The 25,996-nt window shown below is 71.2% G+C and overlaps 1 protein-coding gene across 1 annotated transcript; it reads right to left on the reverse strand.

Annotated features, from left to right (window-relative positions):
* Positions 1 to 4: 4 nt before the first annotated feature.
* ARHGEF1 (Rho guanine nucleotide exchange factor 1) lies at positions 5 to 25,996 on the reverse strand (the record flags this gene model as incomplete). The annotated part of the gene is made up of 26 exons (XM_030543088.1): positions 25,934 to 25,996; positions 22,985 to 23,107; positions 20,674 to 20,722; positions 20,354 to 20,437; positions 19,932 to 20,045; positions 18,886 to 18,984; positions 18,551 to 18,593; positions 16,115 to 16,220; positions 15,853 to 15,993; positions 14,344 to 14,373; positions 13,779 to 13,881; positions 12,463 to 12,556; positions 11,007 to 11,045; positions 10,199 to 10,354; positions 9,951 to 10,032; positions 9,457 to 9,468; positions 7,339 to 7,527; positions 7,022 to 7,206; positions 6,319 to 6,465; positions 6,006 to 6,088; positions 5,654 to 5,779; positions 3,306 to 3,420; positions 1,820 to 1,920; positions 927 to 1,004; positions 356 to 431; positions 5 to 169 (listed from the first exon to the last, which is right to left on the reverse strand). Coding segments are annotated over exons 3-26 (2,395 nt in total), but the record flags the coding sequence as incomplete, so codon positions are not given.

Below are 25,996 nucleotides of genomic sequence, written 5' to 3' on the forward strand. Positions count from 1 at the left end.
CCTGTGGCCACGTCGCGGGTCATGGCAGAGCTGAGTTTGATGATGGGGCTCAGGACCTGCCGGGGCTCAGGTGTGGGGCCGGGGGGGCGGCTGTGGCACCGAAGAACCAGCCGCTCCTCCTGCCGTTGCAGCAGCACCAGGATGTCGTCCAGGAGCAGCACGTGCACGTCTGGGGGGGCAGTGGGGGTCAGCGGGGGAGGCGCTTCCCAGCTCCCGGAGCCCCCCCATCTACCTCCCAGTTCCAAGCCCCCCACCCCTCACAGCTCCATGTGCCTCCTGCCACCAGGGTACTCACCCCCCAACTCCCTGAGTCCCGCCCCCCCACCTCCCTGCCCCCCCAACCCCCGTCACTCACCCACAGCCTTGTCCTTACTGACGCGCCAGGTCAGCCCCCCCTCGTGCACCAGGTTCCGCTTGGTGATATCCATGTTCTGGGGGGGGGGGAGTGTTAGATGGGAACAGATCCCCCTGACCCTACAGCCAGCCCCCCTGTCCCTTAGTGTACCCCTGACCCCATACCCAGCCGCCCGCCCCCTAGTGTACCCCTGACCCCATTACCAGTGCCCCACCCACAGTGCCCCTCTGACCCCATAGACAGCGCCCCGCCCCAGTGCCTCCCTGACCCCACAGCCAGCCCCCCCATCCCTTAGTGTACCCCTGACCCCATAGCCAGCCGCCCGCCCCCAGTGTACCCCTGACCCCATTACCAGTGCCCCACCCACAGTGCCCCTCTGACCCCATAGACAGCGCCCCGCCCCAGTGCCTCCCTGACCCCACAGCCAGCCCCCCCATCCCTTAGTGTACCCCTGACCCCATAGCCAGTGCCCCACCCACAGTGCCCCCCTGACCCCACAGCCAGCACCTCGCCCCCAGTGTCCCCCCACCCCCAGCCAGCCCCCTACCCCTCTGGCTGGGCAAGGCCCCACCTTAAACTCGCTGAGCAGCGGGTCCGAGCTCTGCTTCAGACTGGAGAGATCCAGGCGCTTCTGATAGTCCTTCAGCTTCTGCGGGGGCGGGGGGGGGGGGGGGGGGTTAAGGCTGGCTGGATGGGGGGGCTGCCACGGACTGTGGGGGAGTCGGGCCCTGCACCCCCCACTTCCCGCGATCCCCGGGACTCTCAGCCAGAGACACAGAAGGTTTGTTACGTGTCAGGAACACGGCCCCAAGCTGGGTTTGTGGGTACAACCAGGACCCCCAGTCGGGTCCCTCTGGGGGGCAGGGAGCTTAGACCCCAGCCCTGGGGCTCCCAGCCAGCCCCAAACTGACCCCCCAGCATCTCACCCCCTCCCCCGGCTCCTCCTCCGGCCTTTGGCCAGTTTCCCACCTGGCCCCAGCCCCCTCCCGGCACAGGTCCCGTCCCTCCCCTAAACTCACCCCCTGCTCTGCCCCCCCCACGCAGCCAGTCCCAGCAAAACTCCCCCGCGACATCCCCCGTCAATGCGTTAAGGCCGGCTGGACGGCCGGGGGGGGAGTGTTAAGGCCGGCTGGACGGCCGGGGGGGGGGGGGGGGCGTTAAGGCCGGCTGGACGGCCGGGGGGGGGGAGCGTTAAGGCCGGCTGGACGGCCGGGGGGGGGAGCATTAAGGCCGGCTGGACGGATGCGGGGGGGGGGGGGCGTTAAGGCCGGCTGGACGGATGCGGGGGGGGGGGGGCGTTAAGGCCGGCTGGACGGACGGGGAGGGGGAGCGTTAAGGCCGGCTGGACGGACGCGGGGAGGGGGGGGTGTTAAGGCCGGCTGGAGGGCTGGGGGCGTTAAGTGGGGGTGGGGGTGTGGAGGGTGGCCAGGCATGGCCAGAAAGACGGCGGGGGGGGGGGCTCACCATGAGGTTCTCCATGGACCGCACCTCCTGGTTGACGTGGTTGAGGATCTGCCGACAGCACTCGGCCGCCCGCTGCACCTTCGCCCGCTCCTCCTGCGCCTCTGCAGGGACCGGCTGGGTCAGACCACGCCCCCGGCCGCCCCCCCGCCAGCCCCCGGCCGCCCCCCCGCCAGTCCCGGTCCCACCCCCCTGCCCCCAGCCAGCCCCCGGCCGCCCCCCAGCCAGTCCCGGTCCCACCCCCCTGCCCCCAGCCAGCCCCCGGCCGCCCCCCCGCCAGCCCCCGGCCGCCCCCCCGCCAGGCCCGGTCCCAGCCCCTGCCCCCAGCCAGCCCCCGGCCGCCCCCCAGCCGCCCCCCAGCCAGGCCCTGCCCCTGGCCGCCCCCCAGCCAGCCCCCGGCCGCCCCCCAGACAGGCCCTGCCCCCAGCCAGCCCCCGGCCGCCCCCCAGCCAGGCCCTGTGCCACCCCCCTGCCCCCAGCCAGCCCCCGGCCAGCCCCCCAGCCAGTCCCGGTCCCATCCCCCTGCCCCCAGCCAGCCCCCAGGCTCCCCCCAGCCAGGCCCTGTCCCACCCCCTTGCCCCCAGCCAGCCCCCAGCCGCCCCCCAGCCAGTCCCGGTCCCACCCCCCTGCCCCCAGCCAGCCCCCAGCCGCCCCCCAGCCAGGCCCTGTCCCACCCCCCTGCCCCCAGCCAGCCCCCGGCCGCCCCCCAGCCAGGCCCGGTCCCACCCCCCTGCCCCCAGCCAGCCTCCAGCCGCCCCCCAGCCAGTCCCGCTCCCACCCCCCCTGCTGCCCCCAGCCAGTCCCGGTCCCACCCCCCCTGCCCCCAGCCAGCCCCCGGCCGCCCCCCAGCCAGTCCCGGTCCCACCCCCCCTGCCCCCAGCCAGCCCCCGGCCACCGCCCATCCAGTCCCGGTCCCACCCCCCCCGCCCCCCAGCCAGCCCCCGGCCGCCCCCCAGCCAGTCCCGGTCCCAGCCCCCCGGCCGCCCCCCAGCCAGTCCCCGGCCGCCCCCCAGCCAGTCCCGGTCCCAGCCCCCCGGCCGCCCCCCAGCCAGTCCCGCTCCCACCGCCCTGCCCCCAGCCAACCCCCAGCTAGCCCCCGGCCGCCCCCCAGCCAGTCCCGGTCCCACCCCCCCTGCTGCCCCCAGCCAGTCCCGGTCCCACCCCCCCTGCCCCCAGCCAGCCCCCAGCCAGTCCCGGTCCCACCCCCCCTGCCCCCAGCCAGGCCCCGGCTGCCCCCCAGCCAGTCCCGGTCCCACCCCCCCTGCCCCCAGCCAGCCCCAGCTTCCCCCCCAGCCAGGCCCTGTCCCACCCCCCTGCCCCCAGCCAGCCCCCAGCTGCCCCCCAGCCAGGCCCTGTCCCACCCCCCTGCCCCCAGCCAACCCCTGGCTGCCCCCCAGCCAGGCCCTGCCCCACTCCCCCTTCCTGCAGCCCTCAGCCAGCCCCCCTTTCCTCTTCCCCCATGGCACCTCCTGCCCCCGCGGCCCCTCACCCGTGTACTTGGCGATGTTCTCCAGCAGCAGCGGGTACTTGGTGAGCCGCTGCATCTCGATGGGGATGATGTCCTTCAGCTGCAGCCTCCGGCAGCGAGCCTGGCTCTCCGCCTCCTGCGGGGACAGGCCGCTGGGACGGGGCGGGGCAGGGCAGGGGGCTGGGCAGGGCCGGGGGGGCAGGCTGGGGGCTGGGGCGTGAGGAAGTGGAGATTTTCCCTTGTTATGTTCTATGTGAGCCTATGTGAGTCTGAATGTTCTGCATGAGAGCTGCCTGTGCCTCAGTTTCCCTGTGTATTGCACCAGTGTCTATGTGGTGGCAATCAGGGGGTGTGACTCGGGGGGGGGCTGCTCCAGCTGCCTACAGGAGGTGCAGGGATGTGGGGTAGGCCAGGGGGCACAGGGCCGGGGGCTGTGCAGGGCCAGGTGGCAGGCTGGGAGCTGGAGGGTGCAGGGCCAGGGTGCTGTGCAGGGCCGGGGGGCGGGCTGGGGGCCTGTGCAGGGCCGGGTGGAAGGCTGGGGGCCAGGGGCCTGTGCAGGGTCAGGGGGGCTGGGCAAGGCCGGGAGGAAGGCTGGGGAGGCTGGGCAGGGCCGGGGGGTGCAGGTGCGGGCTGGGAGCTGGAGGGCTGGGGGGCGCAGGCCAGGGGGGCTGGGCAGGGCCGGGCGGCGCAGGGCCAGGGGGGCTGGGCAGGGCCGGGGGGCGCAGGCCAGGGGGGCTGGGCAGGGCCAGGGCCGGGGAGGCTGGCCAGGGCCAGGAGGCGCAGGGCCAGGGAGGCTGGGCAGGGCTGGAGGAGGTGCAGGCCAGGGGGGGCTGGGCAAGGCCAGGGGGTACAGGGCCAGGGGGGCTGGGCAGGGCCGGGGGGCGCAGGTGTGGGCTGAGAGCTGGAGGGCCGAGGGGAGCAGGCCAGGGGGGCTGGGCAGGGCCAGGGCCAGGGCCAGGGCCGGGGGGGCTGGGCAGAACCAGGAGGCGCAGGGCCGGGGAGGCTGGCCAGGGCCGGGGGGCGCAGGCCAGGGCTGGAGGAGGTGCAGGCCAGGGGGGGCTGGGCAAGGCCGGGGGGTACAGGGCCAGGGAGGCTGGGCAGGGCCGGGGGGGGCTGGCCGGGGGGGGCTGGGCAGGGCCGGGGGGGGCTGAGAGCTGGAGGGCCGAGGGGAGCAGGTCAGGGGGGCTGGGCAGGGCCGGGGGGCGCAGGCCAGGGGGGCTGGGCAGGGCTGGAGGAGGTGCAGGCCAGGGGGGGCTTGGCCAGGCCAGGGGGTACAGGGCCAGGGAGGCTGGGCAAGGCCAGGGGGTACAGGGCCAGGGGGGCTGGGCAGAGCCGGGAGGGGCTGGCCGGGGGGGGCTGGGGAGCTGGGAAGGGTCAGGGGGGTGCAGGGCTGGGAGGGCACGGGCCGGGGGGCTGGGAAGGGCCGGGGGGGTGCAGGGCCGGGGGGCTGGGCTGGGCGGGCGCAGGGCCGTGGGGGGCGCGGGCCGTGGGGCTGGGCTGGCCGGGCGCGGGCCGTGGGGCTGGGCTGGGCGGGCGCGGGGCCGGGGGGCTGGGAAGGGCTGAGGGGGTGCAGGGCCGTGGGGCTGGGCTGGGCGGGCGCAGGCCAGGGGGCTGGGCGGGACCGGGGGGGGGGGCACGGGCCGGGAGGCTGGGCTGGGCAGGCGCAGGGCCGGGAAGGGCCGGGGGGGGTGCAGCGATGTGGGGGGCGCGGGCCGGGGGCTGGGCTGGGCGGGCGCAGGGCTGGGGGGGGTGCAGGGCCGGGTGGGCGCAGGGCCGGGGGGCTGGGAAGGGCTGGGGGGGTGCAGGGCCGTGGGGGGCGTGGGCCGGGGGGCTGGGCTGGGCGGGCGCAGGCCGGGGGGCTGGGCGGGACCGGGGGGGGGCACGGGCCGGGAGGCTGGGCTGGGCAGGCGCAGGGCCGGGAAGGGCCGGGGGGGTGCAGGGATGTGGGGCCGCAGGCTGGGGGGCTGGGAAGGGCCGGGTGGGCGCAGGGCCGGGGGGCTGGGAAGGGCTGGGGGGGTGCAGGGCCGTGGGGGGCGTGGGCCGGGGGGCTGGGCTGGGCGGGCGCAGGGCCGGGGGGCTGGGCGGGACCGGGGGGGGCACGGGCCGGGAGGCTGGGCTGGGCAGGCGCAGGGCCGGGAAGGGCCGGGGGGGGCGCGGGCCGGGGGGCTGGGCTGGGCGGCTGGGTGGGCGCAGGCCGGGGGGCTGGGCGGGACTGGGGGGGACGTGGGCCGGGGGGCTGGGCTGGGCGGGCGCGGGCCGGGGGGCTGGGCGGGACTGGGGAGGACGTGGGCCGGGGGGCTGGGCTGGGCTGGGCAGGCGCAGGCCGGGGGGGGCGCAGGGCCGGGGGGGCGCAGGGCCAGGCCCCGTACCTGGATGAACTGGCTGAAACGCGGCTCCCGGCGCTGCTTGGCCTTGAGCTGCTCCAGCGCGAACGACTGGCGGCTGCAGAACCGGGCCGAGAGCTTCTGGAACCAGCTGCCCTCGGTGCCGTCAAACTGGGGGGGCAGAGGGGGCGTCACCTGCCTGTGGCTCTGCCCCCCCCGCCCCCAGCCCGGGCTCCCCGCCCCCCCAGGTTACTCCCCCCCGCCCCCAGCCCGGGCTCCCCGCCCCCCCCGGTTACCGCCCCCCCGCCCCCAGCCCGGGCTCCCCGCCCCCCCCCAGTTACCGCCCCCCCGCCCCCAGCCCGGGCTCCCCGCCCCCCCCGGTTACCGCCCCCCGTACCCGGGCCAGCAGCGTGTCCCCGATCTCAGCGATGACGCAGTCGCTCTCCTCCCGAAGCTTCTTCAGGCTCTCAAGGAACAGGGCTGCGGGGGGGGCGGGGGTTGGGGGGGATCAGAGCCAGCCAGCACCCCCCAGCCCCAGCCATACCCCCCCAGCGACACCCCGTCCGTGCTCCCTGCTCCCACCCTCCCCCAGCCATACCCCCTGCCCCTCGCCAGCCATACCCCCTGCCCACACTCCCTGCCCCCAGCCATACCCCCACCCTGCCCCCAGCCCCACACTTTGCATGTGGTCCCCCCACAGCCCCGCTCACTGTGCGCGTCCATCAGGTCGTCCAGGCCGGGGAAGATGTTGGCCAGCTCGGGCTCCTGGAAGAATCCCTCGCTGAGCAGCGGCTGGTAGAAAAGCTCCAGCAGCACCCGCAGCATCCGCACGTGGGCGTGTTCGGTGAGGAACAGCTCTGGGGGGGCACGGGGGGTCAGGCTGGGGGCTCTCACTCCACTCCCCGACAGGGGGGTGCCAGGTTTGGGGGAAACTTGGAGAGTTGTGGGGGTCTGGGGATGTGTGGAAAGCTGGGCAGTTGTTGGGGGACTGTGTGGGGAAACTGGGGGGCCATGGGCAGGAGTCCGGGGGCAGGGATGGGGAGGAGTTGGGGGGCAGGGGCAGAAATCGGGGTGCCACGAGGGACTTGGGGGGCTGGGGGTGGGAGCCAGGGAGTGGAGGGGACAGGAATCAAGGGGCTAGGGGGATTTGGGTGGCTGGGGGGAGTTGGGGGCAGGAATCAGGGGGCTGGGGAGGAGTTGGGGTGCGGGAGCCAGGGAGTGCGGGGACGGGGGAGAGAGGGGGGCAGGAATCAGGGGCTGGGAGTTGGGGGGCCAGGAGGATTTGGGGGGCCAGGGGGAGTCAGGGAGCTAGAAGGATTTGGGGGGCCTGGGGGACTCAGGGAGCTAGGAGGATTTGGGGGGCCGGGGGGAGTCAGGGGTGGCACTCTGGGGCCGAGGTCTCTCCCCACCCACCGTTGATGACCTCCTGCCGCTTGACTTCTCCTTTCTTCAGCCTGAGGAGGGCGTCGGGTGGGACCCGCTGGCGCCAGGTCGGCGGCTCCGGCTCCAGCTCCGAAACGCGCGGCTCAGTCTCCTCAGACTGGGGAAGCAGAAAGGACGGCGGGGGCTCCCCTCCCCCAGCCCCCCCGGGCTCCGGGCTGTGGGGAGAGGGTGGGTGAGAGCAGGGAGGGCTGCGCCCCAAGGCCCCCGCAAGCCCCTGCCCCCAGCCCCCCCCACTCCGCCGGCCTGCGAAGGGTGAATCCGTGGGCTGGGGGCTCCCTGGCACCTACGTGACGCTGCTGGGCCTCGGGCACCCCGGCCCCAGGGGGGGTCTCTCCTGCAGCTCCCCGGCGCGGGCGGCCGCCTCGAGGTCCACGTCGCTGCGGGAACGCGGCTGCTTCCCCTTGGCCGAGCCGCGCTGCGAGCGCTTCCGCTCGGTCACACGCAGGCTCTCCGACCGGCCCAGCCTCCCCGACAGCCTGCGGGCGCGGACAGCCACGGACGGGGGACACGGACCAGCCACGGGCGGGGGGACAGAGATCGGACCAGCCACGGACGGGGGAAATGGACCAGCCACGGACCGGACCAGCCACAGACGGGGGGACAGAGACCGGACCAGCCACGGGCGGGGGGACAGAGATCGGACCAGCCACGGGCGGGGGGACAGAGATCAGCCACGGGCCGGACCAGCCACGGACGGGGGGACAGAGAGCGGACCAGCCACAGACGGGGGGGACAGAGACCAGCCACGGACGGGGAGACGGAGACCGGACCAGCCACGGACGGGGGGATGGAGACAGGACCAGCCATGGACCGGACCAGCCACGGACGGGGGGACAGAGACCGGACCAGCCACGGACGGGGGGACAAGGACCGGAGCAGCCACGGACCGGAGCAGCCACAGACCGGGGGACAGAGCCCAGACCAGCCACGGACAGAGGGACAAGGACCGAACCAGCCACGGACCAGGGGACGGAGACCGGAGCAGCCACGGACGGGGGGACGGAGACCGGAGCAGCCACGGACCGGACCAGCCACAGACCGGGGGACGGAGACCAGACCAGCCACGGACAGGGGGACAAGGACCGGAGCAGCGACGGATGGGGGGACGGAGACCGGAGCAGCCACGGACCAGGGGACAGAGACCAGCCATGGGTGGGGGGACCAGCCAAGGACGGGGGTGACACGGACCAGACCAGCCACGGACAGGGGGACAAGGACCGGAGCAGCGACGGACGGGGGGACGGAGACCGGAGCAGCCACGGACCAGGGGACAGAGACCAGCCATGGGTGGGGGGACCAGCCAAGGACGGGGGTGACACGGACCAGACCAGCCACGGACAGGGGGACAAGGACGGGACCAGCCACAGACGGGGGAGACAAGGACCGGACCAGCCACGGACCGGACCAGCCAAGGAGGGGTGGGGCGTGGACAGGGGAGTCCCAGATAGGACCAGCCATGAAGGGGGAGGGGGAACCCACAAACCAACCAGACATGAGGGGGGCATAGTAACCAGCCATGGGAGACAGAATCATCCAATCACAGAGGAGGAGAAGCCACAGAGGATACGAATGGACCAATGGGAGAAGCAAGGGGGGTGGAAGAGCCAATGAGAAGCAAGGATTGGGAGACAAGGTCAGGCACAAGGTGTGAAGATGTGGGGCGGGGGTTATTCATGCATCAGACCAAGGCCCCACAGCCATGCACCAGCCTCCGGAAGGGGGTCATGCTGCAGGAAGCGGGGGGCTCAGTAGGGGGCGCTGTCCCTCGCACTAGTGCTCACCCCAATGCAGCACTAGGGGGTGCTCTGGGGGTGCTCTCCCCGGCAGTCAGGGCTGGCCCGATGCCCCAGCACGTCGCTAGGGAGCAGTAGGGGGGGTGTTCTCCCCAGCACTAAGGGGCGCTGTGGGGGCAGTAGGGGGCGCTCTTCCCAGCTCGAGGGGGCAGTAGGAGGTGCTCTCCCCGACACTAGGGGGCGCTGGGGGGCAGTAGGGGGCGCTCTCCCTGGCGCTAGGGTGCAGTAGGGGGGCCTTCTCCCCGACACTAGGGGGCGCTGGGGGGCAGTAGGGGGCGCTCTCCCTGGCGCTAGGGAGCAGTAGGGGGGCAGTAGGGGGGCCTTCTCCCCAACACTAGGGGGCGCTAGGGGGCAGTAGGGGGGCAGTAGGGGGGCCTTCTCCCCAACACTAGGGGGCGCTAGGGGGCAGTAGGGGGCGCTCTCCCTGGTGCTAGGGGACTCTGGGGGGCAGTAGGGGGGTTCTCTCCCCGGCGCTAGGGGGTGCTAGGGGGCCCGGCAGGATGAGAACCGGGTACTTAGCTCAGCCCGTGGGCGTCTATAAATTATTCTCCCTGTGGAACCAGCCTGTCCCCACAAACATGCAAATAGGGGGGCTCCAGGGGGGTCACCGACCTTTTCCATTTTCTAGGAAGAAACAGCAGGAGAAGAGGAGTGTTAACTGGGGGGGAGGGGGCTGCCTGGCCCAGGAGGGACTCCCCCAAATGATACAGACAGATGCATTCTAACCACTAGACACCACTCCCCCCTGAACCAGGGAGAGAACCCAAGGGTCCTGGCTCCCAGCTCCCCCCTGCTCTAACCACTAGACACCACTCCCCCCCAAACCAGGGAGAGAATCCAGGAGTCCTGGCGCCCAGCCCGCCCTGCTCTAATCACCAGCCCCCACTCCCTTCCCAGAGCCGGGGGGCCATGAATGGGGCAAGTCTGTAGTGAAACCTCCCACCCCGCCCACCTCTTGGGGCAGTCAGCCCCCTAGTGAGATCCCCGGGTGGGGGCATGCAGGGGCAGGAGTGAAGAGCAGGGAGGGGGACAGACAGACGGGGGAGGGGACTGCAGAGCACAGAGCGGGGGGGGAGGCACCTCAGGGTGGCCCCCCCAGGACTCACCTCTCGTTCTCAGCATTGTCCTCGGGGGGCTGCTCGCTGGGGGGGGCCTCCCCCGGCTCCACGGGACACTGGGGCTCCAACCCTGGGAGGGGAGGGGGGGAGAACAGGAGATGGTTGCTGGGGGGCCAACACCAACCCCCACAATGCTGTAGCCCCTCCTCCCTTCCCCTGCTCCTTCCACACACCCCCCCCCGTATGTCTGGTCCCTTCTCCCCCATGTCCTCCCCAGCCCCTCCCTCATCTCTTACCCTCCCCATCGGTCCCCTCCCCCAGAGGGGGGTTCACGGTCACAGAAACTCCGGGGGGGTCAAGCCCTGGGGTCCCAGACGTGGCCCCCTTGGTCCGGCTCTCGCTGCGCTCCAACAACTTGAGACCCTTCCGCTCTGGGGCCGTGGCCTTCTCCGCTGGAGGGAGATGTGGGGGCAGGTCAGTCACTCAAAGACACCCCCCAAATCAGCATGAACCCCCTGCTTTAACCACTACACTCCACTCCCCTCCCAGAGCCCGGAAGCAAACTCAGGAGTCCTGGATCCCAGCCCCCCCCGCTCTAACCACCAGCCCCCACTCCCCTCCCAGAGCCAGGGAGAGAACCCAGGAGTCCTGGCTCCCAGCCCCCTCTGCTCTAACCACCAGCTGCCACTCCCCTCTCAGAGCTGGGAGAGAACCCAGGAGTCCTGGCTCCCAGCCCCCTCTGCTCTAACCACCAGCCCCCACTCCCCTCCCAGAGCTGGGAAGTGAACCCAGGAGTCCTGGCTCCCAGACCCCCCCTGCTCTAACCACTAGGCAGCTGAACTCCACACGCAGCCGAGTGGCGCTGGACACAGACAGGGGGGCGGGAGGAAGCGGCTGCAAGCTGGGGCAGTGGGGGGGATGGAGGGTCAGTGACTGATGGTTGGGGTGACCGGGTTAGTGTATTAGGGGATGCAGCCCAGAGCCCTGCCCCCCAGGTGAGAAGGAGACACACCATTTGTGAGGAGAGTTAACGGGGTTATGGGGGCAGGTGCCCAGGCTTGGGTGCCCTGGGGGGGCCATGCATGGGGCTGGGGGGGGCAGTACCTTCACCCTCGGGGACTTTGCTTTGTCTGAAATCGGAATCTGCAAGAGAGAAGAGCGAGGGAGAGCGACAGGCTGAAGGGGGTAGAAGTGGGGGGGCCTCCGCAGAGCCCCACAGCCCCCCTGGGCCTAGCACCCCAGCAGGGCCCCCCTGGGCCCAGAGCCCGTGGGGAGCTGAGCGGGGCCCAGGGCACGGCCTGGCTCATACAGAGTGGGGGGCACTGGGAACAGAGCAGAAGCGGGCAGGGGGTAGGACAAGGTGCCCCACAACATCCCGGAAGTCGGGGATTTCGGATGTGCTCAGAGCTTCAAATTTGGGGGCACACATGGAGCTAGGGGGGGGTTGCAGTGCACAGGCAGTCAGAGGGGGATCGAGGGGGCAAAGAGAGTCGGGGGATGGGGGGCCACAAGTGGAGCTGGGGGGTTGGGGGGCACACAGAGAGTTGGTGGGATTGGGGGGCATGGGGAGCCACACATGGAGCTGGGGGGGGTTGGGGGGCACACAGGGAGCTGGGGGGGTTGGGGGGCACAGGGAGCCAGGGGGCCACACATGGAGCTGGGGGGCACACACAGAGTTGGGGGTGCACAGGGAGCCAGGGGGTTGGGAGGTACAGGGAGTTGGGCGGGTTGGGGGGGCACAGGGAGCCAGGGGTGCACAGGGAGTTGGGGGGATCGGGGGGTCACGGGGACCCGGGGGGCGCACAGGGAGTTGGGGGGATCGGGGGGCACAAAGGGAGCTGGTGGGTGCACAGGGAGTTGGGGGGATCGGGGATCCAGGGGGGCACAAAGGGAGCTGGGGGGGGTTGGAGGGCACAAAGGGAGCTGGGGGGGCATAGGGACTCGGGAGGATCGGAAGGTCATGGGGATGCAGGGGGGCATACAGGGAGCTGGGGGGTTGGGGGGCACAAAGGGAGCTGGGGGGCATAGGGAGTCAGGGGGATCGGGAGGTCATGGGGATCCAGGGGGGCACACAGGGAGCTGGGGGGGGGTTGGGGGGCACAAAGGGAGCTGGGGGGGCATAGGGACTCGGGAGGATCAGGAGGTCATGGGGATCCGGGGGGCATACAGGGAGCTGGGGGGCACAAAGGGAGCTGGGGGGGCATAGGGAGTCAGGGGAATCGGGAGGTCACGGGGACCCGGGGGGCATACAGGGAGCTGGGGGGTTGGAGGGTGCACAGGAAGCTGGGTGGGTTGGGGGTGCACAGGGAGTCAGGAGGGGTCACAGGGACCTGGGGGGCACACAGGGAGCCGCGGGGGTCAGAGGGGCACAGGGAGTCAGGAGGGTGGGGACAGGACAATCTGGCCTGGGAGACCCATGGGTGCACAGGAGACCCAGGGTCTGTGAAAGTCAGAGGACACAAGGGGCAGTGGGGGGAGCGATTTGGGGTGGTTGGGAGGGGCAGAGCCAGTGGGGTGCAGAGAGAACTGTGGAGGCAGGGACCCTGGCACCCCCACGTACTGTGGGAGTCCCCACGGTTCCAGCGCGTGGCGTCCAACAGGCTGAAGCCCTTTCGCGGCTTGGGGGGCTCCTCCGGCTTCCGGCTCCCTGGCATCTGCAAAGTTGGGGGGAAGGTGAGTCAGTGGGTCAGGAAGCAGGACTGGGGCTTGTGATGAAGTGGGGGGTTTCCAGGGGGGTGCATGCAGGGGGGTGGGACTCAGTGTCCCCGGGTGTTACTGGTTAACGAGGGGAGGGGAGAGGGAGTTTGTTGGGACACAGGACCGGAGAGGGAACTCGGGACCCCGGCCGATGGCCTGGAGGATGGAGACCCCAGTGACTGGTGACCTGGTGACCCGGAGACCCAGCTCAGGAGTCACAGCCGGTTCTGGCCAGTGGGGGACAATGGGCTGTGGGGAGAGGATCCCGGTGACCTGACCAGCCGGCTCCAGCCAGAGGGGCCAGAGGAGACCCAGGGGACCCAGTTTATGACCCTGTTTCCCTGGAGAGAAGCCAATGGACAGAGGGGGCTTGGGGCCGGGGGTATCGGAGGCCCAGCTGGGAAGCAGGGGGGCTCAGGGCTGGAGAGGGGGAGCAGGCAGAGCCCCCCCTGGCTGCAGGGGGACTGGGATGTGCTGGGCTGAGGGAGGCCAGGCCTGAGGCTGGAGAGTTTCCTGTGCTGGGTTCAACCCTCAATAAACCTCCTGTGTTACGCTGGGGGAGAGTCACCCCGGGCTAGAGAACAGGGCGGTGGGGGGGATCGTCCCCTTCGGGGGGTGAGGAGGCCCCGGGGCCCAGAGCGAGGGGACTCCCTGGGGGGCCCACGGCAGAGACAGCCGTGCTGAGGCTCAGAGAGGTGCGACTCCAGGAGGTGGAGGGGCCTGACCCCCAGAGAGAGTGGCCCCCCGAGAAGGGCTGTCGCACTGAAAGGGGCACCCCCCCACGGACCGCACAGGGCCAGGCGTGGGCACAATCTGAGTCCGTGACAGGGCTCGGTTCCCAAATTGTCCCACGCTACACAGGGGACCATGGGGGTGGGACAAGGGGGACTAGGTGTGAGTCCCCTCCAGCCAGAGAGCGAACCCAGGAGTCCTGGCTCCCAGCCCCCCTGCTCTAACCACCAGCCCCAACTCCCCTCCCAGAGCCGGGAGAGAACCCAGGAGTCCTGGCTCCCAGCCCCCCTGCTCTAACCACCAGCCCCCACTCCCCTCCCAGAGCCGGGAGAGAACCCAGGAGTCCTGGCTCCCAGCCCCCTGCTCTAACCACCAGCCCCCACTCCCCTCCCAGAGCCGGGAGAGAACCCAGGAGTCCTGGCTCCCAGCCCCCACCCAGCATCTCACCTTCTTGCGGAAGAAATTCCCTTTCGATTTCTTGCTCTCGCCCAGTTTGGTTTTAACGCCCAGGTGCTTCATATAGGTCACGATGGCGGCGAAAATCGCGGAGCTGGTGGGGTGGGGCACATCAGTGGGGCGGGGTGCCGGGGGGGTCAGCAGGGGGGGCTGTTCTGGGGGGGTGGGGCACATCAGTGGGGCGGGGTGCTGGGGGGGTCAGCAGGGGGGGCTGTTCTCGGGGGGTGGGGCACATCAGTGGGGCGGGGTGCCAGGGGGGGTCAGCAGGGGGGGCTGTTCTGGGGGGGTGGGGCTCTATCTCAGACATCTTGGCTGCACCCCAGTTCAGGCAGCTCAGTCCCCCCCCAGATTTCCCATGGGGCATCAGGCCCCCCCCCGGCGCTGCAGTGTGGGGCCAGGGGGGGCCAAGCTGCAGAATCTGGCATCGCTGCCTGGACATCAAAGGGGTGAGAGGAACCTGTGATCCACCCCCCCAACCCCCATCCTGCTGGGGAGGGCAGGTTCACCCCCCCATCTGGAGACCTGGAGGCACAATGCCCCCCCCGCCCCGTTTTACCTTTTTTCCTCGTCGCTGGAGATCGTGGGGCTGAAAAGAAACGGAAACCTGAACCCAGGTGTCCGGGCCACTTACTGACCCCAGAGACCTGACCCCCCCCGAGTCCTGTGCACAGCAGCCCCCGCCCCCCCCGCGTAACCCGCCCCCCCTGCATAACCCCCCCAAGTCCTGTGCACAGCAGCCCCCGTCCCCCCGCGTAACCCGCCCCCCCTGCATAACCTCCCCGAGTCCTGTACACAGCAGCCCCCACCCCCCCTGCGTAACCTGCCCCCCAGATAACCCCCCCTGAGTCCTGTGCCCCCACCCCCCCGCATAACCCGCCCCCCCTGCATAACCCCCCCCCGAGTCCTGTGCACAGCAGCCCCCGCCCCTGCATAACCCGCCCCCCCAGATAACCCCCCCGAGTCCTGTGCACAGCAGCCCCCGCCCCCCCGCATAACCCGCCCCCCCAGATAACCCCCCCCGAGTCCTGTGCACAGCAGCCCCCGCCCCTGCATAACCCGCCCCCCCAGATAACCCCCCCCGAGTCCTGTGCACAGCAGCCCCCGCCCCCCCCGCATAACCCGCCCCCCCCGATAACCCCCCCGTCCTGTGCACAGCAGCCCCCGCCCCCCCTGCATAACCCACCCCCCCAGATAACCCCCCCGAGTCCTGTGCACAGCAGCCCCCGCCCCCCCAGATAACCCGCCCCCTCACATAACCCCCCCACCATAACCCGCTCCTGCCCCCCTGCATAACCCGCCCCCCCAGATAACCCGTCCCCCCAGATAACCCCCCCCCACATAACCCCCCCACCATAACCCGCTCCTGCCCCCCTCACATAACCCCCCCACCATAACCCGCTCCTGCCCCCCTGCATAACCCACCTTCCCGGATAACCCACCTCCACCCCCCTACGTATCCTGTGCCCCCGGATAACCCGCCCCCGCCCCCCCCCGCATAGCCTCCCCCCGGATAACTGCCCCACCGCCCTCCACCCCTTCTGCATAAGCCGCCCCCGCCCAGCAGGGGCCCAGCACTCACTGGCATGGCGGCGTGGGGCGCTGACCCTGGGGCTGGCCGTGGGGCAGGGAAGCATGTTCCAGCAGCGGGAGGGGGCCAGGCCGGGGGCTTTATCCGGCCCCAGGGATGATCCAACCGGCAGCTACAGCAGGGCGGGGCGGGGGGACAGCTGGTTCCCCTCTGGCCAGGCTGGTGGAGGGGGGTGGGGGCCGGGGTCCCAGGGAGTCCCGGGGGGGTGGGGACCTGGGCAGGCTGGCGGAGGGGGGTGGGGGTCCCAGGGAGTCCCGGGGGGGGGGAAACCTGGCCAGGCTGGTGGAGGGGGGTGGGGGTCCCAGGGAGTCCCGGGGGGGTGGGGACCTGGGCAGGCTGGCGGAGGGGGGTGGGGGTCCCAGGGAGTCCCGGGGGGGTGGGGACCTGGGCAGGCTGGCGGAGGGCGGTGGGGGTCCCAGGGGGGGACCTGGGAAGGCTGCCAGAGGGGGGTAGGGGTCCCGGGGGGGGGTCACTCACTGCATCTCATCCAGCCGCACCAGCAGCAGCTCTGCCAGCTGCTTCTCCTTGGCCTCGCGGATCCCGCGATCCCGGGTGTGATACGACTCCAGCTCCGCCAGCTCCTGCTCGCCCGGCGTCATCCCCATCATCCGCTTCGACCTGGGGGGGGCCCCAGTGAGCCAGGCCCAGCCCCTGCCCGCCCCCAATCCGCCTCCCGCCGCCCGCCCCGCCCTCACCCGCTCCCCCTTCACCCTCCCTGGGAGCCCCTGGCAGGACCCACCTGAAATCCTCCAGCTGCCGGGAGATCTCGGGCTCCTGGAAGTTCTGGATGTCGATCAGGAACTGGCGCAGGGTCTCGTCCGGGAGCAGCTCTGGGCGGATCCGGTCTGTGGGGAGAGAACAGGGCGCTGTGAGCTTCCCCACCGCAGTGGCTGAGCTGGGGACCCTGGTGCTGCGAGCTGCACCCCAGCAGTGCCCTGAGCCAGGACCTGGTGCTGCGAGCTTCCCCACAGCAGTGCCCCCAGCTGGGGACCCTGGCGCTGCAAGCTTCACCCCAGCAGTGCCCCCAGCCAGGGACCCTGGTGCTGCGAGCTCCCCCCAGCAGTGCCCTGAGCCAGGGATTGAGAGTCTTTTCCGGTGCCGAGTGAAGGATCCCGGTTCTGTATTTGGAAGAGACAACTCCCAAAGCCCCCCAGGACCCAGCCTTCCCCCAACTTCCCCTCTGCCGGACCCACATCCCCCTCCCCAGCCTGGATCTTACATGATTTCCTGATCGCCACACACCAAGCGGGGGCAGGGCAGGGCTGGGTATGTGGGGATCCCTCGCCTGGGCCTGGGACCCAGCTCTCTGTCTGTTTGGGACAGGAAGTGAAGGCAAATCCTGGGTCTCAGCAGCAGCTTCAGCCCAATAAGATCTGGGGCTTTCCTAGTAAATCAGGTGTGTGTGGGGGGGGGTCCACACCAGTGATGGGGGGGGCTGCCACGGACTGTGGGGGAGTCGGGCCCTGCACCCCCCACTTCCCGCGATCCCCGGGACTCTCAGCCAGAGACACAGAAGGTTTGTTACGTGTCAGGAACACGGCCCCAAGCTGGGTTTGTGGGTACAACCAGGACCCCCAGTCGGGTCCCTCTGGGGGGCAGGGAGCTTAGACCCCAGCCCTGGGGCTCCCAGCCAGCCCCAAACTGACCCCCCAGCATCTCACCCCCTCCCCCGGCTCCTCCTCCAGCCTTTGGCCAGTTTCCCACCTGGCCCCAGCCCCCTCCCGGCACAGGTCCCGTCCCTCCCCTAAACTCACCCCCTGCTCTGCCCCCCCCACGCAGCCAGTCCCAGCAAAACTCCCCCGCGACATCCCCTGGTCAATCCGCCAGCTCCCTGCTGCCGCACAGGAGGTGGGGGGGGACCCGGGGGCCAAAGGGGGGGGGGTGTTCAGCCATTCAGGGACGGCTGCAGGGCTGCGCGTCGGCCACCAGGTGGTTCCCTGTGCCAGCTCGGCAGGGCCTGGCCCCGGTCGGCTACACCCCCCCATCCGGCCTTTCCCACGGCCACCCCCAGCTCTGCCAGCCCCCCCAGGCCTGCCGGTGCCCCTCACTCCCAACCCGCAGCCCCTGCCAGCCCAGCCCTGCCGGTGCCCCTCACTCCCGACCCGCAGACCCTGTCAGCCCAGCCCTGCCCCCGCCCCAGCCCTGCCGGTGCCCCTCACTGCCGACCAGCAGCCCCTGCCAGTCCAGCCCTGCCGGTGCCCCTCACTCTCAATCCGCAGCCCCTGCCAGCCCAGCCCTGCCGGTGCCCCTCCCTCCCGCCCCGCAGCCCCCTGCCAGCCCAGCTCTGCCGGTGCCCCTCACTCCCGACCCGCAGCCCCTGCCAGCCCAGCCCTGCCGGTGCCCCTCACTCTCGATCCGCAGCCCCTGCCAGCCCAGCCCTGCCGGTGCCCCTCCCTCCCGCCCCGCAGCCCCCTGCCAGCCCAGCTCTGCCGGTGCCCCTCACTCCCGACCCGCAGCCCCTGCCAGCCCAGCCCTGCCGATGCCCCTCAGTCTCGATCCGCAGCCCCTGCCAGCCCAGCCCTGCCGGTGCCCCTCACTCCCGACCCGCAGCCCCCTGCAAGCCCAGCCCTGCCGATGCCCCTCACTCTCGATCCACAGCCCCTGCCAGCCCAGCTCTGCCGATGCCCCCCACTCCCGACCCGCAGCCCCTGCCAGCCCAGCCCTGCCGGTGCCCCTCACTCTCGATCCGCAGCCCCTGCCAGCCCAGCTCTGCCGATGCCCCTCACTCCCGACCCGCAGCCCCTGCCAGCCCAGCCCTGCCGGTGCCCCTCACTCTTGATCCACAGCCCCTGCCAGCCCAGCTCTGCCGATGCCCCTCACTCTCGATCCGCAGCCCCTGCCAGCCCAGCTCTGCCGATGCCCCTCACTCTCGATCCACAGCCCCTGCCAGCCCAGCCCTGCCAGTGCCCCTCACTCCCGATCAGCAGCCCCTGCTAGTCCATCCCCAGGATTCTCCTTGCTCCGTGTTCAAAGCTGCTGTAAACAACTGCCAGGTCCCATCCCAGAGGCAGCTGCATCTACGGGGCAGTTGGTGAGCCCGGGAGGTGACCCTGAGGGCCGGGAAGCAATGGGATTCAGGATCTCCCCTGCCCCATCTGGCCCCAGGGAATTGGGGGGGGCGGGGCTGGGAGGCGGGTTATCTCCATTCTCCCCAAGCTCTGAGTGCGACGCTCACCCAGTTCAAACTGCACCTGGGCCGGGATGGGGACACGCAGGAGCTGGAGAGAGAGAGAGAAGGGGCAGTTAGAACAAAGGGTCAATTTCCGGGGGGCAGGGGGGCACCAAGGGGACCCGGGGCCTGAGAACTGCAGCTGAGGGGGTGAATGAGATCCGGGGTAGGGGGGTCGTAGGTCTGATGCCCTCAGAGGGAGCCCCAATGGAATCACGGGGGGGCAGGTTCCTTGGGATGGTTGGGGTCACCCTTGGGAGAAGGAACAGCTGGGGGGGGCTCATTCTGCAGGGATAGGGGGGTCATTCTGGGGAGTGCAGGGGCCACGGGGGGTTTCTCACCCCTGCCTTGTCCAGGAACGTGTGGTAGAAATCCAGGAAGAGTTTCTTCCCCTCCTTGGGGCTCGCGCTGCGGATCAGATCCACGTGCAAGTAGCAGAGCTGGAGGGATGGGGGGGTCAGAACGGGGGGCACCTGAGAGCCAGGGGGACAGGCAAGTCCCAGCTTGCCTCCCCCGTTGCCCCTCCCCTGCTGCCAGGTACGCCCCCAGCCCACCTCCTCTGCTGCCCCTCCCCCGCTATCAGGTACCCCCCCCAGCCCGCCTCCCCCACTGCCCCTCCCCAGCTGCCAGGTACCCCACTCCCAGCCCACCTCCCCCTCTGCCCCTCCCCCGCTGCCAGGTACCACCCCCAGCCTGCCTCCCCCGCTGCCAGGTACCCCATCCCCAGTCCGCCTCCCCCGCTGCCCCTCCCCCGCTGCCAGGTACCCCACCCCCAGCCTGCCTCCCCCTTTGCCCCTCCCCCACTGCCAGGTACCCCCTCCAGCCTGCCTCCCCTGCTGCCCCTCCCCCGCTGCCAGGTACTCCCCCAGCCCGTGTCCCCGATCACTGCCCCTCCCCCACTGCCAGGTACCCCCCCAGCCTGCCTCCCCTGCTGCCCCTCCCCCGCTGCCAGGTACCCCCCCAGCCCGCGTCCCCCATCACTGCCCCTCCCCCACTGCCAGGTACCCCCCCAGCCTGCCTCCCCCCTCACTGCCTCTCCCCTGCTGCCAGGTACCCCCTCCAGCCTGCCTCTCCCGCTGCCCCCCCCACTGCCCAGTAGCCCCCAGCCTGCTTTCCCCGCTGCCCCTCCACCACTGCCAGGCACCCCCCTAGTCTGTGCTCCCCATGCTGCCCCTCCACCACTGCTGGGATCCCGCCTCAATTCCCCGCCCTCAGGAGCGCCCCCCCAGCCATTGCCTGGTCACTGAACCAACCTAACCCATTGGGTCAGTGACCTTTGACCTCCAGCCAGGGGGGCTCAAACATCACCAGGTCTAGAGAGCTGATGCCCCCCCGGACTCTGCCCCTCTCCCCGGAGGAGGATTCACACCCAGTTCCCCCCCCTCACCATGGGGCAGGAGTCGAACTGCAGAACCACATGCTGGAGAAAGGCCATGAGGTAGGCCGGGTGTGTCTTCACCACCACCACGCTCTGGAACAGGCTGCTGTGGTCCTCCGGCGTCTGGGGGGGGGGCACAGCCTGGCATTGAGCCCCTGCTGAGCCCCCCTTCCCTGATCTCCCGTCCCCTCCTCCAGACCCACCCCAATCCCCCCCACGCCCCACCCCTCCCTGTCCCCTCCTCCAGCCCCCCCACGCCCCACCCCCTCCCCAATCCCCCATCCCCTCCTCCAGCCCCCCCACCTCCAATCCCCCCATGCCCCACCCCTCCCCATCCCCTCCTCCAGCCCCCCATGCCGCAATCCCCCCCACGTCCCACCCCCTCCCTGATCCCCCATCCCCTCCTCCAACCCCCCTCCCCATGCCCTCACCGGCTCGATGTCGTTCTCAAAATCCTCGTCCTCAGCCCCGATGATGGCCATGCTGGGTCCACTGGGGGCGTCCAGCACCGGGCCCTGGGGGCAGAGAGAGATGGTGGGATGTGCCCCATGGGAGAGGGGCAGGGGCCCAGAGAGGGCACCAGGGGGAACAGAAAGGGGGAGGGATTGAAGGGCCAATGTGGGAAGACCCTTGGGGAGCCCCACCCCCAATTCTAACCCCCTACCTGTGCGGGGGAGAGGGGGCGACTGGGGCCAAGCAGGCCCTTCAGCAATAGGGTATCAGGGGGCTCTCCCCTCCCCCCACCACTCACCCCATTGTATGGCTCGTCTGGCTCCATCCTGCCCCTGGGGGGGACCCACCTGCCAAAGACACCAGGGTAGGTCACAGGGGCGCAGGCAGCAACCCCCAGCCCCGATCCCTCCCCGCCCTCACCGGCTCCAATCCTTCCCCGTCCCCGATCCCTCCCTGCCCCCCACCGGCCCCGATCCCTCCCCGCCCTCCCCGGCTCCAATCCTTCCCCGTCCCCGATCCCTCCCTGCCCCCCACCGGCCCCGATCCCTCCCCGCCCTCCCCGGCTCCAATCCTTCCCCGTCCCCGATCCCTCCCTGCCCCCCCACCGGCCCCGATCCCTCCCCGCCCTCACCGGCTCCAATCCTTCCCCGTCCCCGATCCCTCCCTGCCCCCCACCGGCCCCGATCCCTCCCCGCCCTCACCGGCTCCAATCCTTCCCCGTCCCCGATCCCTCCCTGCCCCCCACCGGCCCCGATCCCTCCCCGCCCTCACCGGCTCCAATCCTTCCCCGTCCCCGATCCCTCCCTGCCCCCCACCAGCCCCGATCCCTCCCCGCCCTCACCGGCTCCAATCCTTCCCCGTCCCCGATCCCTCCCTGCCCCCCACCGGCCCCGATCCCTCCCCGCCCTCACCGGCTCCAATCCTTCCCCGTCCCCGATCCCTCCCTGCCCCCCACCGGCCCCGATCCCTCCCCGCCCTCACCGGCTCCAATCCTTCCCCGTCCCCGATCCCTCCCTGCCCCCACCGGCCCCGATCCCTCCCCGCCCTCACCGGCTCCAATCCTTCCCCGTCCCCGATCCCTCCCTGCCCCCCACCGGCCCCGATCCCTCCCCGCCCTCACCGGCTACAATCCTTCCCTGTCCCCGATCCCTCCCTGCCCCCCACCGGCCCCGATCCCTCCCCGCCCTCACCGGCTCCAATCCTTCCCTGTCCCCGATCCCTCCCTGCCCCCCACCGGCCCCGATCCCTCCCCGCCCTCACCGGCTACAATCCTTCCCTGTCCCCGATCCCTCCCTGCCCCCCACCGGCCCCGATCCCTCCCCGCCCTCACCGGCTCCAATCCTTCCCCGTCCCCGATCCCTCCCTGCCCCCCACCGGCCCCGATCCCTCCCCGCCCTCACCGGCTCCAATCCTTCCCTGTCCCCGATCCCTCCCTGCCCCCCACCAGCCCCGATCCCTCCCCGCCCTCACCGGCTACAATCCTTCCCTGTCCCCGATCCCTCCCTGCCCCCCACCGGCCCCGATCCCTCCCCGCCTCACCGGCTACAATCCTTCCCTGTCCCCGATCCCTCCCTGCCCCCCACCGGCCCCGATCCCTCCCCGCCCTCTCCGGCTACAATCCTTCCCTGTCCCCGATCCCTCCCTGCCCCCCACCGGCCCCGATCCCTCCCCGCCCTCACCGGCTCCAATCCTTCCCCGTCCCCGATCCCTCCCTGCCCCCCACCGGCCCCGATCCCTCCCCGCCCTCCCCGGCTCCAATCCTTCCCCGTCCCCGATCCCTCCCTGCCCCCCACCGGCCCCGATCCCTCCCTGTTCCCTGTGGACTCGATCTCTCCCTGCCCCCCACTCCAGTTGCGCCTGTCTCAGCCCACCATGGGAAAGGCCACCCCCCCAGTGGTACAAACCCCCCTCCTCCCCACAGAGGATGTGGGGTGGCTAAGCGTGCTTGGGAGGGTGTACTGGGGGTTGGATGTACTGGGTGGGCTGTGGGGAGCAGGGGGGGCCACACGCTCCCTGTGTCTCCTGCACCCCTCATGCTTCTTGCCCAGCCCAGACATTCCAGTGCGAGCTGGAGGTGAGCGCGTGATGAATGCAGGGTTTGTGTGGCACAAAGAGGCTCACATCCCTGGCCGGGCGGGGGGGAAGGAGGGGCTCCCAACTGCCAGCTTGACTCATGCCCCACCCTTGGGACAGGGCAGGAGCCCAGAGATGGGCAGGGGGGCGGGGGCGTCTGTCTGAGCCTACAGAGCACTAGCCCAGGAGTCACTGGCCCCCAGTGGCCAGTTCCGGAATAGCCATACAGTCCCCCCCTCCCGCAGCCCAGCCGGATCCTGTGGCTGTCAGTTCCGCAGGCCTGGCTGAGCCCAAGAGCAACCGGGTGGGGGGTAATTTCACCCCCTCTTCTCCCTTGGGGGGGTGGAAATTGGACCCCTCAGCATTTCCTAAAGCTGCTAGAAAATGTCAGCTGAGCAGGGGGGGCTGAGGGGGCAGCAGGTGGGGGGAGCAGGGGGATGGTGCAGCAGGTCAGGAAGGAGGGGCAATGGGGAGGTAAGGATCGGGGTGCGCAGCAGGGAACAGCAGCCCACCCCCCAAGCCTCCCCATCTGGTACCTGCCTCTAGGTGATGCTGAGATGTGGCTACAAGCAGCAAATCCCCCCCTCCCCAGGGGCTGCAGGGCCCCGGACACCTGGGTTCCTCTGTGCACCCCTCCCTCAACCGGAAAGGCAGCTCCACTGCGCTGAAACACAGAGCGAGGGCCCCAGATTATTTACAGCAAGAGACTCAGAGCCTCATCGGAGCCTCAACTTCCTGCAGGACGTGATGAGCCGCGGCAACATCCCCCCCCCAGCCCAACCGACCCACAACCCCCAGCGCCAGTCACCAGCCGGGGAGCACTGACCTCCCAAGGACAGAGAGAGCCTGCCGGCGCCCCTCACTCCCGACCCGCAGCCCCTGCTACCCCCACCTCCGCTCTGCCGGCGCCCCTCACTCCCAACCGGCAGCCCCTGCTACCCCCACCCCCGCTCTGCCAGTGCCCCTCACTCCCAACCCGCAGCCCCTGCTACGCCCACCCTCCCGCTCTGCCGGTGCCCCTCACTCCCGACCCGCAGCCCCTGCTACCCCCACCCCCGCTCTGCCAGTGTCCCTCACTCCCGACCCGCAGCCCCTGCTACCCCCACCTCCGCTCTGCCAGTGCCCCTCACTCCCGACCCGCAGCCCCTGCTACCCCCACCCCCGCTCTGCCAGTGCCCCTCACTCCCGACCCGCAGCCCCTGCTACCCCCACCCCCGCTCTGCCAGTGCCCCTCACTCCCAACCCGCAGCCCCTGCTACCCCCACCCCCGCTCTGCCAGTGCCCCTCACTCCCAACCCGCAGCCCCTGCTACCCCCACCCCCGCTCTGCCGGTGCCCCTCACTCCCAACCCGCAGCCCCTGCTACCCCCACCCCCGCTCTGCCGGTGCCCCTCACTCCCGACCCGCAGCCCCTGCTACCCCCACCCCCGCTCTGCCAGTGCCCCTCACTCCAACCCGCAGCCCCTGCTACCCCCACCCTCCCGCTCTGCCGGCGCCCCTCACTCCCGACCCGCAGCCCCTGCTACCCCAGTGCCCCTCACTCCCAACCCGCAGCCCCTGCTACCCCCACCCCCGCTCTGCCAGTGCCCCTCACTCCCGACCCGCAGCCCCTGCTACCCCCACCCTCCCGCTCTGCCGGCGCCCCTCACTCCCGACCCGCAGCCCCTGCTACCCCAGTGCCCCTCACTCCCAACCCGCACCCTCTGCTACCCCCACCCTCCCGCTCTGCCGGTGCCCCTCACTCCCAACCCGCAGCCCCTGCTACCCCCACCCCCGCTCTGCCAGTGCCCCTCACTCCCGACCCGCAGCCCCTGCTACCCCCACCCTCCCGCTCTGCCAGTGCCCCTCACTCCCAACCCGCAACCCCTGCTACCCCCACCCCCGCTGCCAGTGCCCCTCACTCCCAACCCGCAACCCCTGCTACCCCCACCCCCGCTCTGCCAGTGCCCCTCACTCCCAACCCGCAGCCCCTGCTACCCCCACCCTCCTGCTCTGCCAGTACCCCTCACTCCCAACCCGCAGCCTCTGCTACCCCCACCCTCCCGCTCTGCCGGTGCCCCTCACTCTCGACCCGCAGCCCCTGCTACCCCCACCCTCCCGCTCTGCCGGTGCCCCTCACTCCCAACCCGCAGCCCCTGCTACCCCCACCCCCGCTCTGCCAGTGCCCCTCACTCCCAACCCGCAGCCTCTGCTACCCCCACCCTCCCGCTCTGCCGGTGCCCCTCACTCTCGACCCGCAGCCCCTGCTACCCCCACCCTCCCGCTCTGCCGGTGCCCCTCACTCCCGACCCACAGCCCCTGCTACCCCCACCCTCCCGCTCTGCCGGTGCCCCTCACTCCCAACCCGCAGCCCCTGCTACCCCCACCCTCTCGCTCTGCCGGTGCCCCTGACTCCCGACGCACAGCCCCTGCTACCCCCACCCTCCCGCTCTGCCGGTGCCCCTCACTCCCGACCCACAGCCCCTGCTACCCCCACCCTCCCGCTCTGCCGGTGCCCCTCACTCTCGACCCGCAGTCCCTGCTACCCCCACCCCCGCTCTGCCAATGCCCCTCACTCCCGACCCGCAGTCCCTGCTACCCTCACCCCTACTCTGCCAGTGCCCCTCACTCCCGACCCATAGCCCCTGCTAGCCCAGCCCTGGGCCTCTGATCCCTGCTCTGCGGTGCCCCTCACTCCCGACCCACAGTCCCTGCTAGCTCAGCCCTGCCAGTGCCCCTCACTCCCGACCTGCAGCCCCTTGTGGCTCCCCCCCTTCTGGGAGCTGTAGACACATTTGCCCCCCTGGGGGGCTCCAGTCTCTGCTGGGGACTCCCAGAATCTGTCCGGCTGTTCCTGACAGGTTGCGGGTGGGGGAGGGGTCTCTGTGTCCGCGGGATGTTTGGGGGGGGATGGGCCCCGCCTGTCCTGGGGGGCGGGTCAGAGACGGTGGGTCAAGTTCAGTGAAATATTTCACCAATTCCAGACATGGCAGGAATCGCGCGGGGGGAAGGGAGGCGGTTAGGCATTAAAGTGTAACCTGGGCGTGACCCACCCCCAGTACCCCCTCCCCATCTGTCCCCGCACGGGGCACCCTCGCCACCCGTCCCCATGCAGGGTCTATCGCCCCGGTACTCCCCTATGGGGCACAGAGCCCACCCCCGGCAGCCGGGGAGGGTTCCCCCTCTAGGAGGCGCCACCTCTGGGGGGGGAGTCAGGACTAAACTGCAGGGGGGCGGACACGGGGCCCTTCCCTTCGGGGAGGGGGCAGCTCAGATCCAGCCCCCCTGGAGCCCCAGAGCCCTTACAGGGCCCCAGGCTAGAGAACGGGGAAGGCCACCCCTCACAGCCCCCGAGAACCACCCCTGCCCTGCCCCTCAGGGCGCCTCCCGACCCGGGCACCACTCGGGGAGGGGAGCGGGACGCGAGGCCGGGGGATTCCCACCGGAAACGCCACTTCCGCTCCGCGCCCCCTCCCCCCAGGGCGGTCTCGTCTTGTCTAGTCTCACCCGCCGCTAGCTCCGCACCGGACCGGACCGGACCGGTCAGGCCGCTCCGCTGCGCTCGGCTCC

The sequence above is a fragment of the Gopherus evgoodei genome, unplaced genomic scaffold (assembly GCF_007399415.2).
Source record: "Gopherus evgoodei ecotype Sinaloan lineage unplaced genomic scaffold, rGopEvg1_v1.p scaffold_304_arrow_ctg1, whole genome shotgun sequence".
Lineage (NCBI taxonomy): Eukaryota > Metazoa > Chordata > Testudines > Testudinidae > Gopherus > Gopherus evgoodei.